At 27.1% G+C, this 13727-nt stretch overlaps 2 protein-coding genes across 2 annotated transcripts; one reads left to right on the plus strand and one right to left on the minus strand.

Moving 5' to 3' along the window:
* Positions 1 to 15: 15 nt before the first annotated feature.
* On the plus strand, positions 16 to 2029 carry Bfra_006083 (putative sodium calcium transporter protein; the record flags this gene model as incomplete). The annotated part of the gene is made up of 4 exons (XM_037336456.1): positions 16 to 40; positions 181 to 880; positions 946 to 1929; positions 1981 to 2029. The coding sequence occupies 4 exons, from the start codon at positions 16 to 18 to the stop codon at positions 2027 to 2029; spliced, it is 1758 nt and encodes a 585-aa protein (XP_037191666.1).
* Positions 2030 to 12515: 10486 nt separating this feature from the next.
* On the minus strand, positions 12516 to 13618 carry Bfra_006084 (putative isopenicillin n protein; the record flags this gene model as incomplete). The annotated part of the gene is made up of 2 exons (XM_037336457.1): positions 12516 to 13184; positions 13241 to 13618. The coding sequence occupies 2 exons, from the start codon at positions 13616 to 13618 to the stop codon at positions 12516 to 12518; spliced, it is 1047 nt and encodes a 348-aa protein (XP_037191667.1).
* Between the last annotated feature and the right edge of the window lie 109 nt (positions 13619 to 13727).

The raw sequence follows: 13727 nt of genomic DNA on the forward strand, positions 1-13727 counted from the left end.
TTGATAATACAAAACATGGCTCCAAACGATTATAACCTTTGTTAGTTAATTCCTGTTCTCACTAACATCTTTTGCAAATGATTATCATGTCAATGCCCTTGTCAACATTTTATATTTATTTATTTTGATCTTCCTGCCCAATTGTTGATGGGTTCATACTTACCATCATGTTCAATTTAGACACAACAAAACGAGCGGCGCGACAAGAAGCATGGCATGGGCCAGGAACAGAATGGAATCCTTTTTCGAAAACCACTCGACGAAGCAGCACATTTCCCGCTCAAGTTCCCGATGAAGAAGCTTTAAGAGGATTAGAAGAACCTGAATTGAGAACGATCAATACCGAGAATGGACCACGATCATCAGCGAGTCAAGCGCCATTTTTTAATTCACAGAATGCAGGCACAGCCATGGAGATGCAAGATTTAGAAAAGTCGGCCACAAATAATGGTGGACGCCCTAGCGATCCAAGTACGGAAGCAACAATTGTTGGAAGACAATCGTCGAGGCAACCGAGTGTAGAGGAAAAAGCTCGACGCAGATTCCTCAGCAGATTCACCAAGAAGGGCAGGGAAGAAGTCGATGGTGAAGAGAAGAAGAAGAAAGGTGGAATCTTTCGAGGAAAGGATATAAAACACGAGCCTTTCACTCTCAGGAGTCAATTGCAAAATACCATCTTCAATTCCTGGATCAACATCTTACTTATCGCTGCACCAATCGGTATCATACTCAATTATGTTGGTGGGGTAAATGGAATTGTTATTTTCGTGGTCAATTTCATTGCCATCATACCACTGGCAGCTATGTTAGGTTTTGCTACGGAAGAAATTGCTCTTCATGTTGGCGAAAGTTTAGGAGGTTTATTAAATGCTTCTTTTGGGTATGTATCATGAATGGCGATTTATGGTCTTTATGGTCTTTATGGTCTTTGCTAACTTGCATTAGAAATGCCGTCGAGATGATTGTCGCTATTATTGCCTTGGCCAAAGGAGAAGTTCTCATCGTTCAAACTTCTTTGGTTGGTAGTATTTTATCCAATTTATTACTCGTCATGGGAATGTGTTTTTTCTTTGGAGGACTTCGAAGAGAAGAGCAATTCTTTAACCAAACCGTTGCTCAAACCGCTGCAAGTTTATTGGCCTTGGCTATTGCTAGTGTCATTGTTCCAACCGCCTTCGATTTATGGAGTGAAACGACCGATGCTCCAATTGCAGCTATTTCACGTGGTACTTCAGTCATTCTCTTGGTGGTATACATCGGTTATCTTTACTTTCAATTACATACTCATTCTACCATGTTCAATGAGGAAAGTCAAAAGGTACCCATGAGACCACGCAAGCATGCTTTACCACAAGGTGCAATTGCAAAGGGTTTGGCAAAGGCGGGAGGAATTGGAGCAGGACCTGGCCGAGCAAATATTGCCGAGAGACCACCTAACGATGAACTTATCAACCCAAACGCACACGAGGAAGATGAAGAGGAAGAAGGTGAAGAAGCACAATTGCACATCTTGGTTGCTTGGGCTACCCTTGCAATTTGTACTGCTATCATTGGACTTTGTGCAGAATTCATGGTGGATAGTATCAGCGCAATTACTGAAGGTGGTGCTATCTCGGAAGAATTTGTTGGTCTCATTCTTTTGCCTATTGTTGGAAATGCTGCAGAGCATGCTACTGCCGTAACAGTTGCTTGCAAGGATAAAATGGATCTTGCGATTGGTGTAGCGGTTGGATCTAGTATGCAAGTTGCTTTATTCCTCATTCCTTTACTGGTTGTTATCGGATGGATCATGGGCAATGATGCTATGAACTTGAGTTTCGATGGTTTCCAAGTTGCTGTTTTATTTGTGTCTATTTTACTCGTCAATTATTTGATTGGTGATGGTAAAAGTCATTGGTTGGAAGGAATGCTTTTACAATGTCTTTACATGTAAGTTTGAATTCATTCCCTTGATGAGAGCTTTTTACTAACATTCAGTAGAATTATTGCAGTATGTGCTTGGTATTACCCAGCAACCGGTGCTGCATAAATCAAAAACATATCGAAAATTCAAAAATACGTTTAGCTCAATTTGGGGTTAATACTTCTTTCCTATATTGAAGTTTGACGTCTTTTTCGACGTCGATTTTCGACGCTTGTTAGCATTTCGAAGCTCATATCGGCAAATTCGATATTTCACCTCGAGGATCTTACTTTTCTTCCGAATTAAAAATCAATTACAGTTCATATTCGACCTCGAGTTTTCAGTGTATACACACACATACACAATTCAATATTTAATGTTTACGTCATTCTTTTCATCGCTTCTTGTCATATTTTTCAATGCCGATTGTATAATATGAATACCACTTTTTTTCACGCATGCATGTACATATCCCACAAAAGTGCAGGCGTTTTTTGTTCGATGAGATTCTTTATTGCGATAGATGGGTGTTTAGGAGTTTGAATTTGTCATTATTTTTTTTCTAAGATGAGGTGAGAAGGGAAGTGGGGGAAGAGAGAGGGGAAGATGGAGGTGTAGAGGGGGGAAGATAGGAAAGGAAAAGAAACCTGAAGGGGAATGATAGAATGGAGAATGATTGCAATGGATGCCAATATGAAATTCTGCGAGAGAATTGAAAGAGGGATTGTAGATGTTAGGGTTAGAGTAGAATACATGCGATGAGATAAGAGAAGATAAATAAGAAAGATCTTTTGAGGATATTTATTGAATATTGTTTTGTGATTGATTGAGTGAGTGAGTTGAATGAATGTGAAGACTAAAATTTGAATGATTAGATGTGGAGATGGAGAAGGAGAAGAAGAAGATGAGAAGTATAAATAGGAAATGAATAGCTTAACGAGGATGGGGAGATGTTGATCAATTTGACGCAATGTGATGTGATGTGATGTGATGATCGATTAGCGAGGATGATAGGGGTTGGAATTGGAACTGGAATTGGAATTGAGTTGGTGAAGGGTTTACGATGTGGGGATTAGGGGGGGGGAGGTGAGTGTTGAGTTTGGGTATTGGATCTAGAAGGTATTTGCTGATGGGTTGGTTGGTTTGTAAGATGAATGAATGGATGGATGAGGGATGGATGAGGGATGGATGAGGAATGGATGAGGGATGGATGAGGGATGGATGAGGGATGGATGAGGGATGGATGAGGGATGGATGAAGGGGAGGGAAATTGGTAGGTGGGTAGATGGGTAGATAAATAGATAAATAGATAAATAGTCGAGTAATTGATAATTAAAAATCTTTAAAAATTAAGATGTGTTTTTTGGTAATGGAGATGGCTTGATGGTTGATGGTTGATTGAGAAGTAGATAGGGAGAGAGAGAGGGAGAGGGAGAAGATAGTTGATTATTAGATTGGTAGATTGAGATAGGTGTATATGTATACGCATGTGTTTTTGAGGAAGAATTTTTTGATGGAAGATGATGAAAATGAAGTGATTGTTTGGTTTAGTTTGGTTTGGATTTTGGATTTTAGCGTTAGAGAGGTGGAGGGAGGAGAGAAGAAGGGAGGGGAGATGTAAAAGTTTAATATAGAGCCTCAGATATAGAATACACCTATGTAATAAATCAAGCTATTCATATAAGAAAGGAGAATAAGATCGAATTGAGTACTCGAATAAAATAATACTAATTAAAAACTATATGTATAAAAAGCCTTTTCTGTATTAAAAGACTAGGTGTTATAATAAGAGAATAGGGTTTATAGTAGGAAGATAGATTCTAGAATAGTTTGATATAATAGAATCATCGGATTTGTGATTTTTTGAGAGAGAGGGGATAAAAACTTGAGATCCAATTTTTTTAGTATGGAATGTTGTATAGAATCGAAAGGGTTCAGAGTAATTTGTAGGATGTAATAAACGCAGATATTTTAGGCGCTTGATGTAATGATACTTATGTATATCATGGAGTGAGGGAAACCATAGGGATCGAATTGTCACGGGCATCGATCGGATTGGCATCGGGCTGATCATTATTCCGACATTGAAGAGCTTTCATATATGTATAGCTTTAGCAAAAGAGGTTTTAAAAGAATTAATGAAAAGCTTTGAACTCAAATATACTTCTATTATTGTTGGTTTGAGAGTGAGTACGTATGACGTAGGACCCACGATGTAGGTTCTAGTTGCCAATGTGTATTCTGTCTACGGAGCTAGCTAATTACAGAAAGAAGTCATCCTTCAATAGGCCTTACTAGGACTAGCTCCTTTGTAGTAGGCTATGAATGACTTAAGGCCATTCATTCACCTTTCGTTCACACAATTATAATACTAGTTGTTCATCTTACAGATCGACTCTTACACGAATAGTTTTAATTAATGTTGTAAATTACGAAGAGAGAAGAGTTGAACTAGGAGAGGAATCTGTATTTGTATTCTTTTTAACTTTCATCTTAGATATATATCATGTGTATATATATTCGTAATAAGATGTAGTATTAGATTACTTATACTTGAATAGATCTGTTTTATATATTACAGCGAATAACAATGTATTATGTAGCAAGTGTTATATGATAAAGCCTTTGAAGCTTAGGATTCAAGGAGCTAGAAGCTTTGGAGTCTAGGATTTAGAAGGGCTTCAAATAAAACAGAATCTTGAGTTTTATAAAAAATAAAGATTTATATAAAAAATAGGATTTTATTATAATATAAAGTTTTGTATTTAAAAACAATTATTAGTTTTATTATTATAATTATAAGAATTGTAATCAATTATAATCTTATTGAATTTCTATTTGAAATTTAGTTTAAATTATTTTAAAAGATTTCTAGTTATTTCTATATAACTTTAAAGGCAGCTTTTATAATACTTTAAGTATTCTTTTTATTTCAGATATTGATTTAATAAATTATTGTTAAATATAGTATTTAGAAATATTGTTATAAGTTAGTTTGTATTGATAGCAGATATTAATAATATTGAGATAATTAATACTTTAAAAGAGATTATTATTATTGAAACTCTTAAAATTGCTTTATTTGATAAATATCAAGGTAATCAATAAAAATTTAATACTTTTCTTTTATAATTAGAAATCTATTTCTAATTTAATGAAAATAAATTTATAGTTACAGAATCCAAAAGTATATAGACTATATTCTATTTATAGGGAAAAGTAAGTAAGTAAATTTAATTATATTTATAAAACTATTTCAAATATAATAATAAAAATTGTATATAATTTATTCAAACTATTTTTAATGATTTTGAAGAATTCAAGATAGAAATTTGTAGAATCTTTGGGAATTCTAATGAGTTAAAGATAGTAGAAAATAAGATCTTCAATTTCAAATAAATAAAGTTAGTATTGAAGTATATTATAGAATTCTAAAGATATATAGAAATAGTCAAATAAAATAATATTATTATTATAAATTATTATTATAAAGAACTTAAATCAGAAATTAGATTGAAATTAAAAAGATTTGCTAAAAATATAAACTTAAATAATCTAATTTAGAATTCTATTGAAATAGATAATTGTTTTTATAAATATTAATAAAGTTAAAGATTATATAAACTCTAAAGAAATCAAAAGTAAGAGTGATATTATAAGAATGAGAATAGATTATATTATAATCTATAAAAATATAGAGATTTCATAAAGCTAGATATTATATATTAAGTATTTAGAAATAATAATCAAAAAAAGAAATAAAGATAAGAAAATAATTTATATTTTGAATATGGAAAAGTAGGGTATTAAATAATAGAATATTAAAATAAGAAAATAAAAGGCAAAAAAAGCAATTTTAAAGATAAATTCAGTAAAGACTAATTTAATATTATTTTTATATTATAATTATATATTATAAATATAATAAAGTTAGTTATATTATTATTAGCTTATAAAAATAAGTTTTAAAAAAAAAGAAAATTAAATATCTTTTATAAATAAATAAAGATTTATAGTTAGAAGAATTATGATTAATCTAAAAGATTGATTAATAAAATTATTATATCTGGAAATTTGAGGATATAGATAAAGAAATTATTAATAAAGATTTCAGTATAGTAAATGTTGAGGAAGAAGAAGTGTATAAAATGAAATATATTGATTAATATTAAATCCTATGATTTGAGATTATTATAAATATATTTTTTATAGAAAGAATTAGTGTAGAATATTTCTAATAATTAAATAAAGGAGAGTTATAGAAAATATTCTATTAATATATATTCGAGCAAAATAAAAACAAAAATTTGTTTTTATATTAAAAAGTTAAAGAAGAATATTATATTCAAGCTTAGATTATACTATTATTACTAATCATAAATATAATAATAAAAGTTATTCAAGGAATTTATTAATATATTTTATAAAAAGATTTATTTAATAATAAAATAAAATTAGAAACAAATATTATATATTTAGAAGAGAAAAAATCTCAAAAAATAATATTTATTAATAAAATTATTTAGAATAATAGAAATAAATAAGTTATATTATAATTAAATATTATAGAATAAATAGAATAAATCTATTATAAGATTAAGATAAATGAATAAATATAGGCCGCCATAATAAATTCAGGGACTATAGGAAATTTTATTATATTAAAAACTACAAAATACTTGGGAATTTTATTCCAACAAAAACAAAATCCCTACTAATTATAATTAATTAATAAATAACTAGCAGAATCTAATAGAAACATTTTATAGGAAATATAACTAATATGAATAAGTATAACCCAATATTTAAAGATTATACAACTTGATATTATATTATTAAACTAATAATAAATCATTTTAGAAATACTATAATTAAAGATATATAATTTTATAATAAATTGGTTATTAGAGATAATAATATTTAATTAATATAAAAACAATTATGATAATATATTCTAGATATTCGCGAAATATAATATATGTTAAGAAGAATTGAATATGAATAATATCAATAATATAGAATATCTAATTTAGAATTCTCTATTAAAAGTGAAGGTTAGTATATCTCTTTTATAAATATAAAAACCAATAATACAGTAAGAAATCATAATCAAAATAAAGAAACTTATAATATTAAAATAATATAAGAAATATAAATATATTTTCAAAAAACTAGAAATCCATAAGACTTTATTAGAATATAAATTATGGAATTATAAGATAATATTAGAGAAAGATTAGATATCTATATATACCCTAATTTATTTAATATTAGTGAATAAATTAAAGATGCTTAAAAATATATTAATAATAATTTAGTTAAAAAATAGATTAGGGAATTTATATCTCAAATAGTTAGTTCAATTATATAGGTACCTAAAAAAACGGATCTAATAAATTAGTTATAAATTATAAAAAGCTTAATATATTTATAAAAAAAGATTAATATTTATTTCTATTAATTATAGAATTAAAAGATTAATTAGATAGAATAATAATATTTATTAAAATAGATTTATATAATAATTACTATTTAATTAGAATAAAGAAAGATAAAAAATAAAAAACCGTTTTTAAAACTAAATATAAATTATATAAATATCAAATTATATTATTTAAGTTAATTAATATACTAACTATTTTTATAAAACTTATAAATAATATATTATTACAATATTTGAATAATTGTTATATATATTATTTAAATAATATCTTAGTATATTTAAATAATAAAATCTAATATATTAAGGATATTAGTAATATTCTTAAAAATTTAGTTAAAACCGATTTACTATATAAACTAAACAAATATAAATTCTATATAATAGAAATAGAATTTCTAGGATTTATTATATCAAATTAAGAATTCAAAATAAACAAGAATAAAGTTAAGGTAATATTTAAATAAAAGTAGTTAAATATAATTAAAAAAGTATAATTCTTTTTGGAATTTGTTAATTTCTATTAAAAATTTATTAAAAATTATTCAGAAATTTTAATACTCTTAATTAATTTAATCAAAAAAGATCAAGGAAATTTTAAATAGATTATTAAAATACAAAAAGTATTCGATATATTAAAACAAATAGTAACAAAAAAGTTAATATTATTAATATTCGATTTTAAAAAACAAATTATAATAAAAATAGATTTTTTAGATTTCACTATAGAAATAGTTTTAAATTAATTAGATTAAAATAAGAAATAATAATTAATTATATTTTATTCTTAAAAACTATTATTAGTCAAATTAAATTATAAGATATATAATAAGGAATTATTAGTAATAATTAATATATTTAAAGAATAATAAGTTTATTTAAAAGAATCAAAATATATAATATAGGTATATACAGATTATAAGAATTTGATTTATTTTATTATAATAAAATAATTAAATAAACAATAGATTAGATAATTAGAGATTATAATTAATTACAATTTTAAGATTTTATATATCAAAAAATCAGAAAATACTAGAGCTAATACTTTTAACCAAAAACCAGAATATCAAACGAATAAATTATATAAATTATATATTATATTCAAAAAAAAAAGCGAATTATTAGTTTATAATATATTATAACTTATAGTTACCTATATATTAGAAAATAATTATTTAAAAAACAAAATCTAATTATATTACAAAAACAATACTATAATAATACATATATTTAAAGTAATAGAATTAGAATTTATAATAAAAAATAATATAATATATTTTTATGGGAAAGTATATATTTCTAATTAAATAATTAAGAAATTCGTAATAGAATAATATGGATTATTTGTATATAGATATTAGGGAATTATAAGAATATTTATAAGAATACAGAAAATCAATTATTTTTTATAAATAAGAATAATAATTAAAGAAGTTATTAGAAATTGTAATATCTATATATAAAATAAATCCTTTAGATACACTTTGTATAATTAGCTTCAAACTCTAAATATACTTTTTCAATTATAAAAGTTCATTATATAGGATTTTATTATCAAACTATTATTCTTAAAAGACTTTATTATAGAAATTGAATATAATATAATATTTAATATAATAAATAGATTAACAAAATTTGTATATATAATATTATTCAAAGAAATATAAATTATTAAGTAATTAATATATATATTTTTTAAAGTTATAATAAGTATATATAAAATATTAAATAAAATAATCTTAAATAGAAATAAGTTCTTTATTTTGAAATTCTGGATTATTTTATTAATATTAATAGGTATTAAAAGAAAACTATTAATAACTTTTTATTTATAAATAAATAATCAAATAAAAAGAATTAATTAAATAATAAAAATATATTTTAGATATTATATAAATTATTAATAAAATAATTAGATAGAATTATTATTTATGATATAATTTATATATAATATATCAGAAATGAAAACTATAAAGATAATATTAGTATATACTAACTTTAAGTTTAATTCTAAGATATATCAAATATTGATGTTATAAGAAATCAATACTGAATTAATAATAATATAAATCGAATAATTAAAAGATTTACAAAAGTAATTTGCTTTTGATTTAAGATTTATATTATTCAGAATAGTAGTTTATTATAATACAAAATATAGTATAGAATTTATATTTAAAAAGGGGAATAAAATTTATTTATTATAATAAAATATTGAAATTAAAAGATTAAATAATAAACTCAATTATAGGAAACTAGGATTATTCAAAATTGATAAGGTAATTGGAATTATTAATTATTAGTTAAAACTATTAAATATAATAAATATCCACTTAGTATTCTATATATCCTTATTCGAATTAATATTATTAGGAGTATTGAATATATTATTTATAGAAATTGAATTAGTTAATCTAAATACTATATATAATATTGAGATAATATTAGATTGTAAATATATTAAAGGTATAATTAAGTATTTGATTAAATAATTAAATTATTTATATATTGAAAATTTATAGAAATCAAGAATAAATCTTAATTGTTTTAAGAAATTGGAAATGTTTTATTAGTAATATCTAGATTTGTTTAGAAAGAAGGAGAATTTATTGAAGTTAGAAGTAAAGGATTTAAAAAGAAAGAATTGAAAGCAAAAGAATTATTATTAGGATTAGTAATAAAGATAGATACTATTTCCTTTTCTTTTTTAATATGTTTTTTCTCTAATCTTTTCTTTTCTTTTAAAGTATTAAGTTTATTTAGGGATTTGAGTTTATGATGAAGCATTTTATAATTATATTTATATAATTTTTGTTATTTTAGTTTAAGGGTATGAATATGAGCAAAACCTAATATTATAATTTCAAAAGCAGTATTTCTTTTAAATTGAAGATATTCTTTTTTTAGATAAAGGTTTTTTAGATTGTTTATAGAGGCCTGAATAATATTATAATAAGCCCTATAACAAATATATTTATTATAGTATTGTAAGCAATCATTTAATACTATACAATAATAATTATATTAAGAACAATTAAAATAAGATATATTATTGGAATTGTAAGTTTAAATTATTTTAGAAAGAAAAATGTATTGTTTGTATTTGGAAATCTTAATGATTGAGGGTAGTATATTGAATATGATTATTAGAATATTGTTATAAAAAATAGTTATTAATAAGAATATTTGGAATAAGTATTAAGCTAAAAAAGGGGATAGTGTTATAGTGGGTAATAATATATTATATGATAAATGTTATATAATAGAGTTTTTGGAGCTTAGAATTTAAGGACTTAGGAGTTTTGAAATCTAGAATCCAGGAGGGTTTTAAATAAAATAAAATCTTGGGTTTTGTAGAAAACGAAAATCTATATAAGGAATAGGATTTCATTATAATATAAAGCTTTATATTTAAAAATAATTATTAGTTTTATTATTATAATTACAAGAATTATAACTAATTATAATCTTATTGAATTCCTATTTAAAGTTTAGTTTAAACTATTTCGAGAGATCTTTAGCCACTTTCACATAACCCTAGAGACAGCTCCCGTGACATTATATTAAACTATATATGTTAACTTGAGTATATTAACAGAAATACAAGTCTTATAATGAATTGTATTCGAATAGTTAAAGATTTTTATTTCAGAAATACATATATCAAATTTTTATTCTTTGAAAAATTATCAATTGTGTGATCTAGAATGGAAATTCTTTTTAGTATTTCTCGTTAACTTTATTATTTATATAGAGCTAAGATTTAATTAATTAATATTTAAGTTTTCTATTCTAAAAATATACAAAAAAAAAATGAACTTGAAACTTGTAATTACTCATCAAATTCAAGATGTAAAGAAGTGGATTTTTGATAGGTTTTATAACATTTCGAAAGAATTTTAGATTAAAAAAATAAGCGAGTCCTAGTGTGAAACTGAGACTGATCAAGTTTATATAGTCAACGATTACAAGTCAGTTTAGAAGCCGTAGAACTGAAATCTCTCTTGACTCCAAATGTACAAAAACATCACTTAAAGTAACCTTTAATATCAAAGCAATTTCTTCTTTCTACCTTGAAATTTCTTTCCACAAAGTCAAAATTCCTCACACTTATCGTGACTTCTGCGCAAGATAGCAACCCCTCACAAGAAATCACAAAAAGTATGGATCCAAATATCTTATCACCGTCTAACAATTCCTCACCATCCAATAATGCCTCACCTCCTCTTCTTCCAATTTCATGAGACTCGGGAGATTTCGTCCCGATGAATAGAGAAGGCGAAATGTTCTTCCTCCTGAATTGCGATGATCAGCTATAAATCGAAAAAGTTTCTTGGTATCATTCATGGCGGGAAGAGTGTGATTTTAATGCTTTTTCAGAGGTATAGTGATTCCTTTTTATGTACTGATTAGGGGAAGGCGGAAGGAGCCAGCCGATTCTTTTTAATAGAAAAGCAGTCATCTCCTACGAATGGGGGTTCCCATTTTCTACCCGAGGGCACATTTTACAAAATAAGAGCAAATTTGAGAAAAATATCTGGGAGTGGTTGTTTGGTACAAGACGAGATTCATTTAAGAGTCTCTTCAAGAAAGAGGATGTTAAAGTTTGGTGGGAGTATAGGATGAGACGTGCTTTTATGAGTAGATCTTATGGCTGGAAAGATATCCCTGAAGTTGGTATATGTGATGGTATGGCGATAACACAGTTCTTTTGGAGAAAAGCAGTGGTTGAAGAAAGATGCGATTGTGTTGAAGCTGCGGGATTAATAGCGAAAGCCAGCTTACACTTGTTCACAAACGTGGTACCTATGGCCAAAGTCATTCAAGATTGGTCAAAGAATTCAAATCGGGATGAAAGTATCCAGTAAAGATAGGAAATAAGATGCGTTGATTTACAAAAATACAAGATGCAACATATCATAGCATTGTTATTTTTGACCACTAGGCCATGTTTCTCTAAGCCTGATGAGTATTATGCCTAAACACACAGCAAAGTTCTCAGATAATAGCAACTTTGCAACCAAGTTTAAGACACCAAGCATGTGGATCTATCGAGTTTATTGTTAAGTTAGTCCAAAATCATGAGCCAGAGTCTGTAGTCACGACCCAGAAGACAACTGAGAAATTGTACTCCAGTGACAAGATTAGGTCCTGTCTCGTGAGTTATAATTACTCATTAACATACTTATCATAAACAGAAGAATAAAACCTCTTTCCCGCATCTCTATGACTCCGAACCTTTGTTCTCAATTGAGATTCTCCCCAAGTATCATACTTTCCACTCAAAAATGGTGAGTCTATACTCTTACCACTTTCAGATTCTTTCGTCCCTTGCCCCTCTAATTGTGGCCATAAATCTTCAAAATCTTTTTTCGTAGCATCCCCACGTACACCTTGAAAAAAAGGAATACTATATCTATCATACTCACTAGATAATACTCTATGTATTGTAGCCGGACATAAACCATTAGTAGCTACTTCAAAAGCTTGTCCGATATTAACAACAAATGTTCCGGGGATGTTCGGTACATCAATCCATATTCCTGCTCGATTCATAGCTTGAAGACCACGGATATGAGGAGGAGAAGCTTGGAGAAGAAAGGTCCACCATCCCGATGAATCTTTATGCGGCCCTACACCTTGATCTTTGTTGGGTGAGGTAATAGGACTATAATGTACGACTTTCAAGCGGTGTTGAGGTGAAAGAAAGGAGTGAAAGGATGATGGAGGAATGTTTAACGCTTCCGCGACGAGTGCGAGAAACCCTTCAGAAAGTTCAAACAATGCTTGAATATACGCTTCGATAATAGTACGAATTGACGGAAGAGACGAAGGCCACTATCATAAATAATATTAAAAATATGCATCAGCATCTCCATACACGTGATATTCACCTGATTTGGCCCCAGCAGTTTTTTATAGATTGGATCTCCTTCAACCCATGCAGACTCCAATTCCGTCGCGAACTCAAATTGTTCCCTTTGATCTGATACTTGAGCAGTAGTCTCTGCTCCCATACCACTATATCCTAGAAAATGTGGTGACCTTTCCAAGGCTATCGAATTCTTTTCCACGTCAGGAAGCGCAAATAAACTTGGTAGGGTATTCACAAGTTCATCTACAGTATCCTTGGGAACGCCATGGTTTTTTATATAGAGAAACCCCACGTTTAATAGAACATGTTTGAGCTCTTTCAAAAGTTGTGGTTTTGTGGATGCATCACCTGCTAGACTTAGGTCCAAGATGGGTATTTCCGAGAAGTTGGTTGACATAATTTAATCAGAATAAGATAAACAGGTTTTTGAGAGCATAGTCAACATATGAAGTTAAGAGTCCTCGGGAAGTACAGATTTTAGTGGTGGATGATATTAAATACAGGAA

Source organism: Botrytis fragariae (genome assembly GCF_013461495.1).
Source record: "Botrytis fragariae strain BVB16 chromosome Unknown tig00000075, whole genome shotgun sequence".
Lineage (NCBI taxonomy): Eukaryota > Fungi > Ascomycota > Leotiomycetes > Helotiales > Sclerotiniaceae > Botrytis > Botrytis fragariae.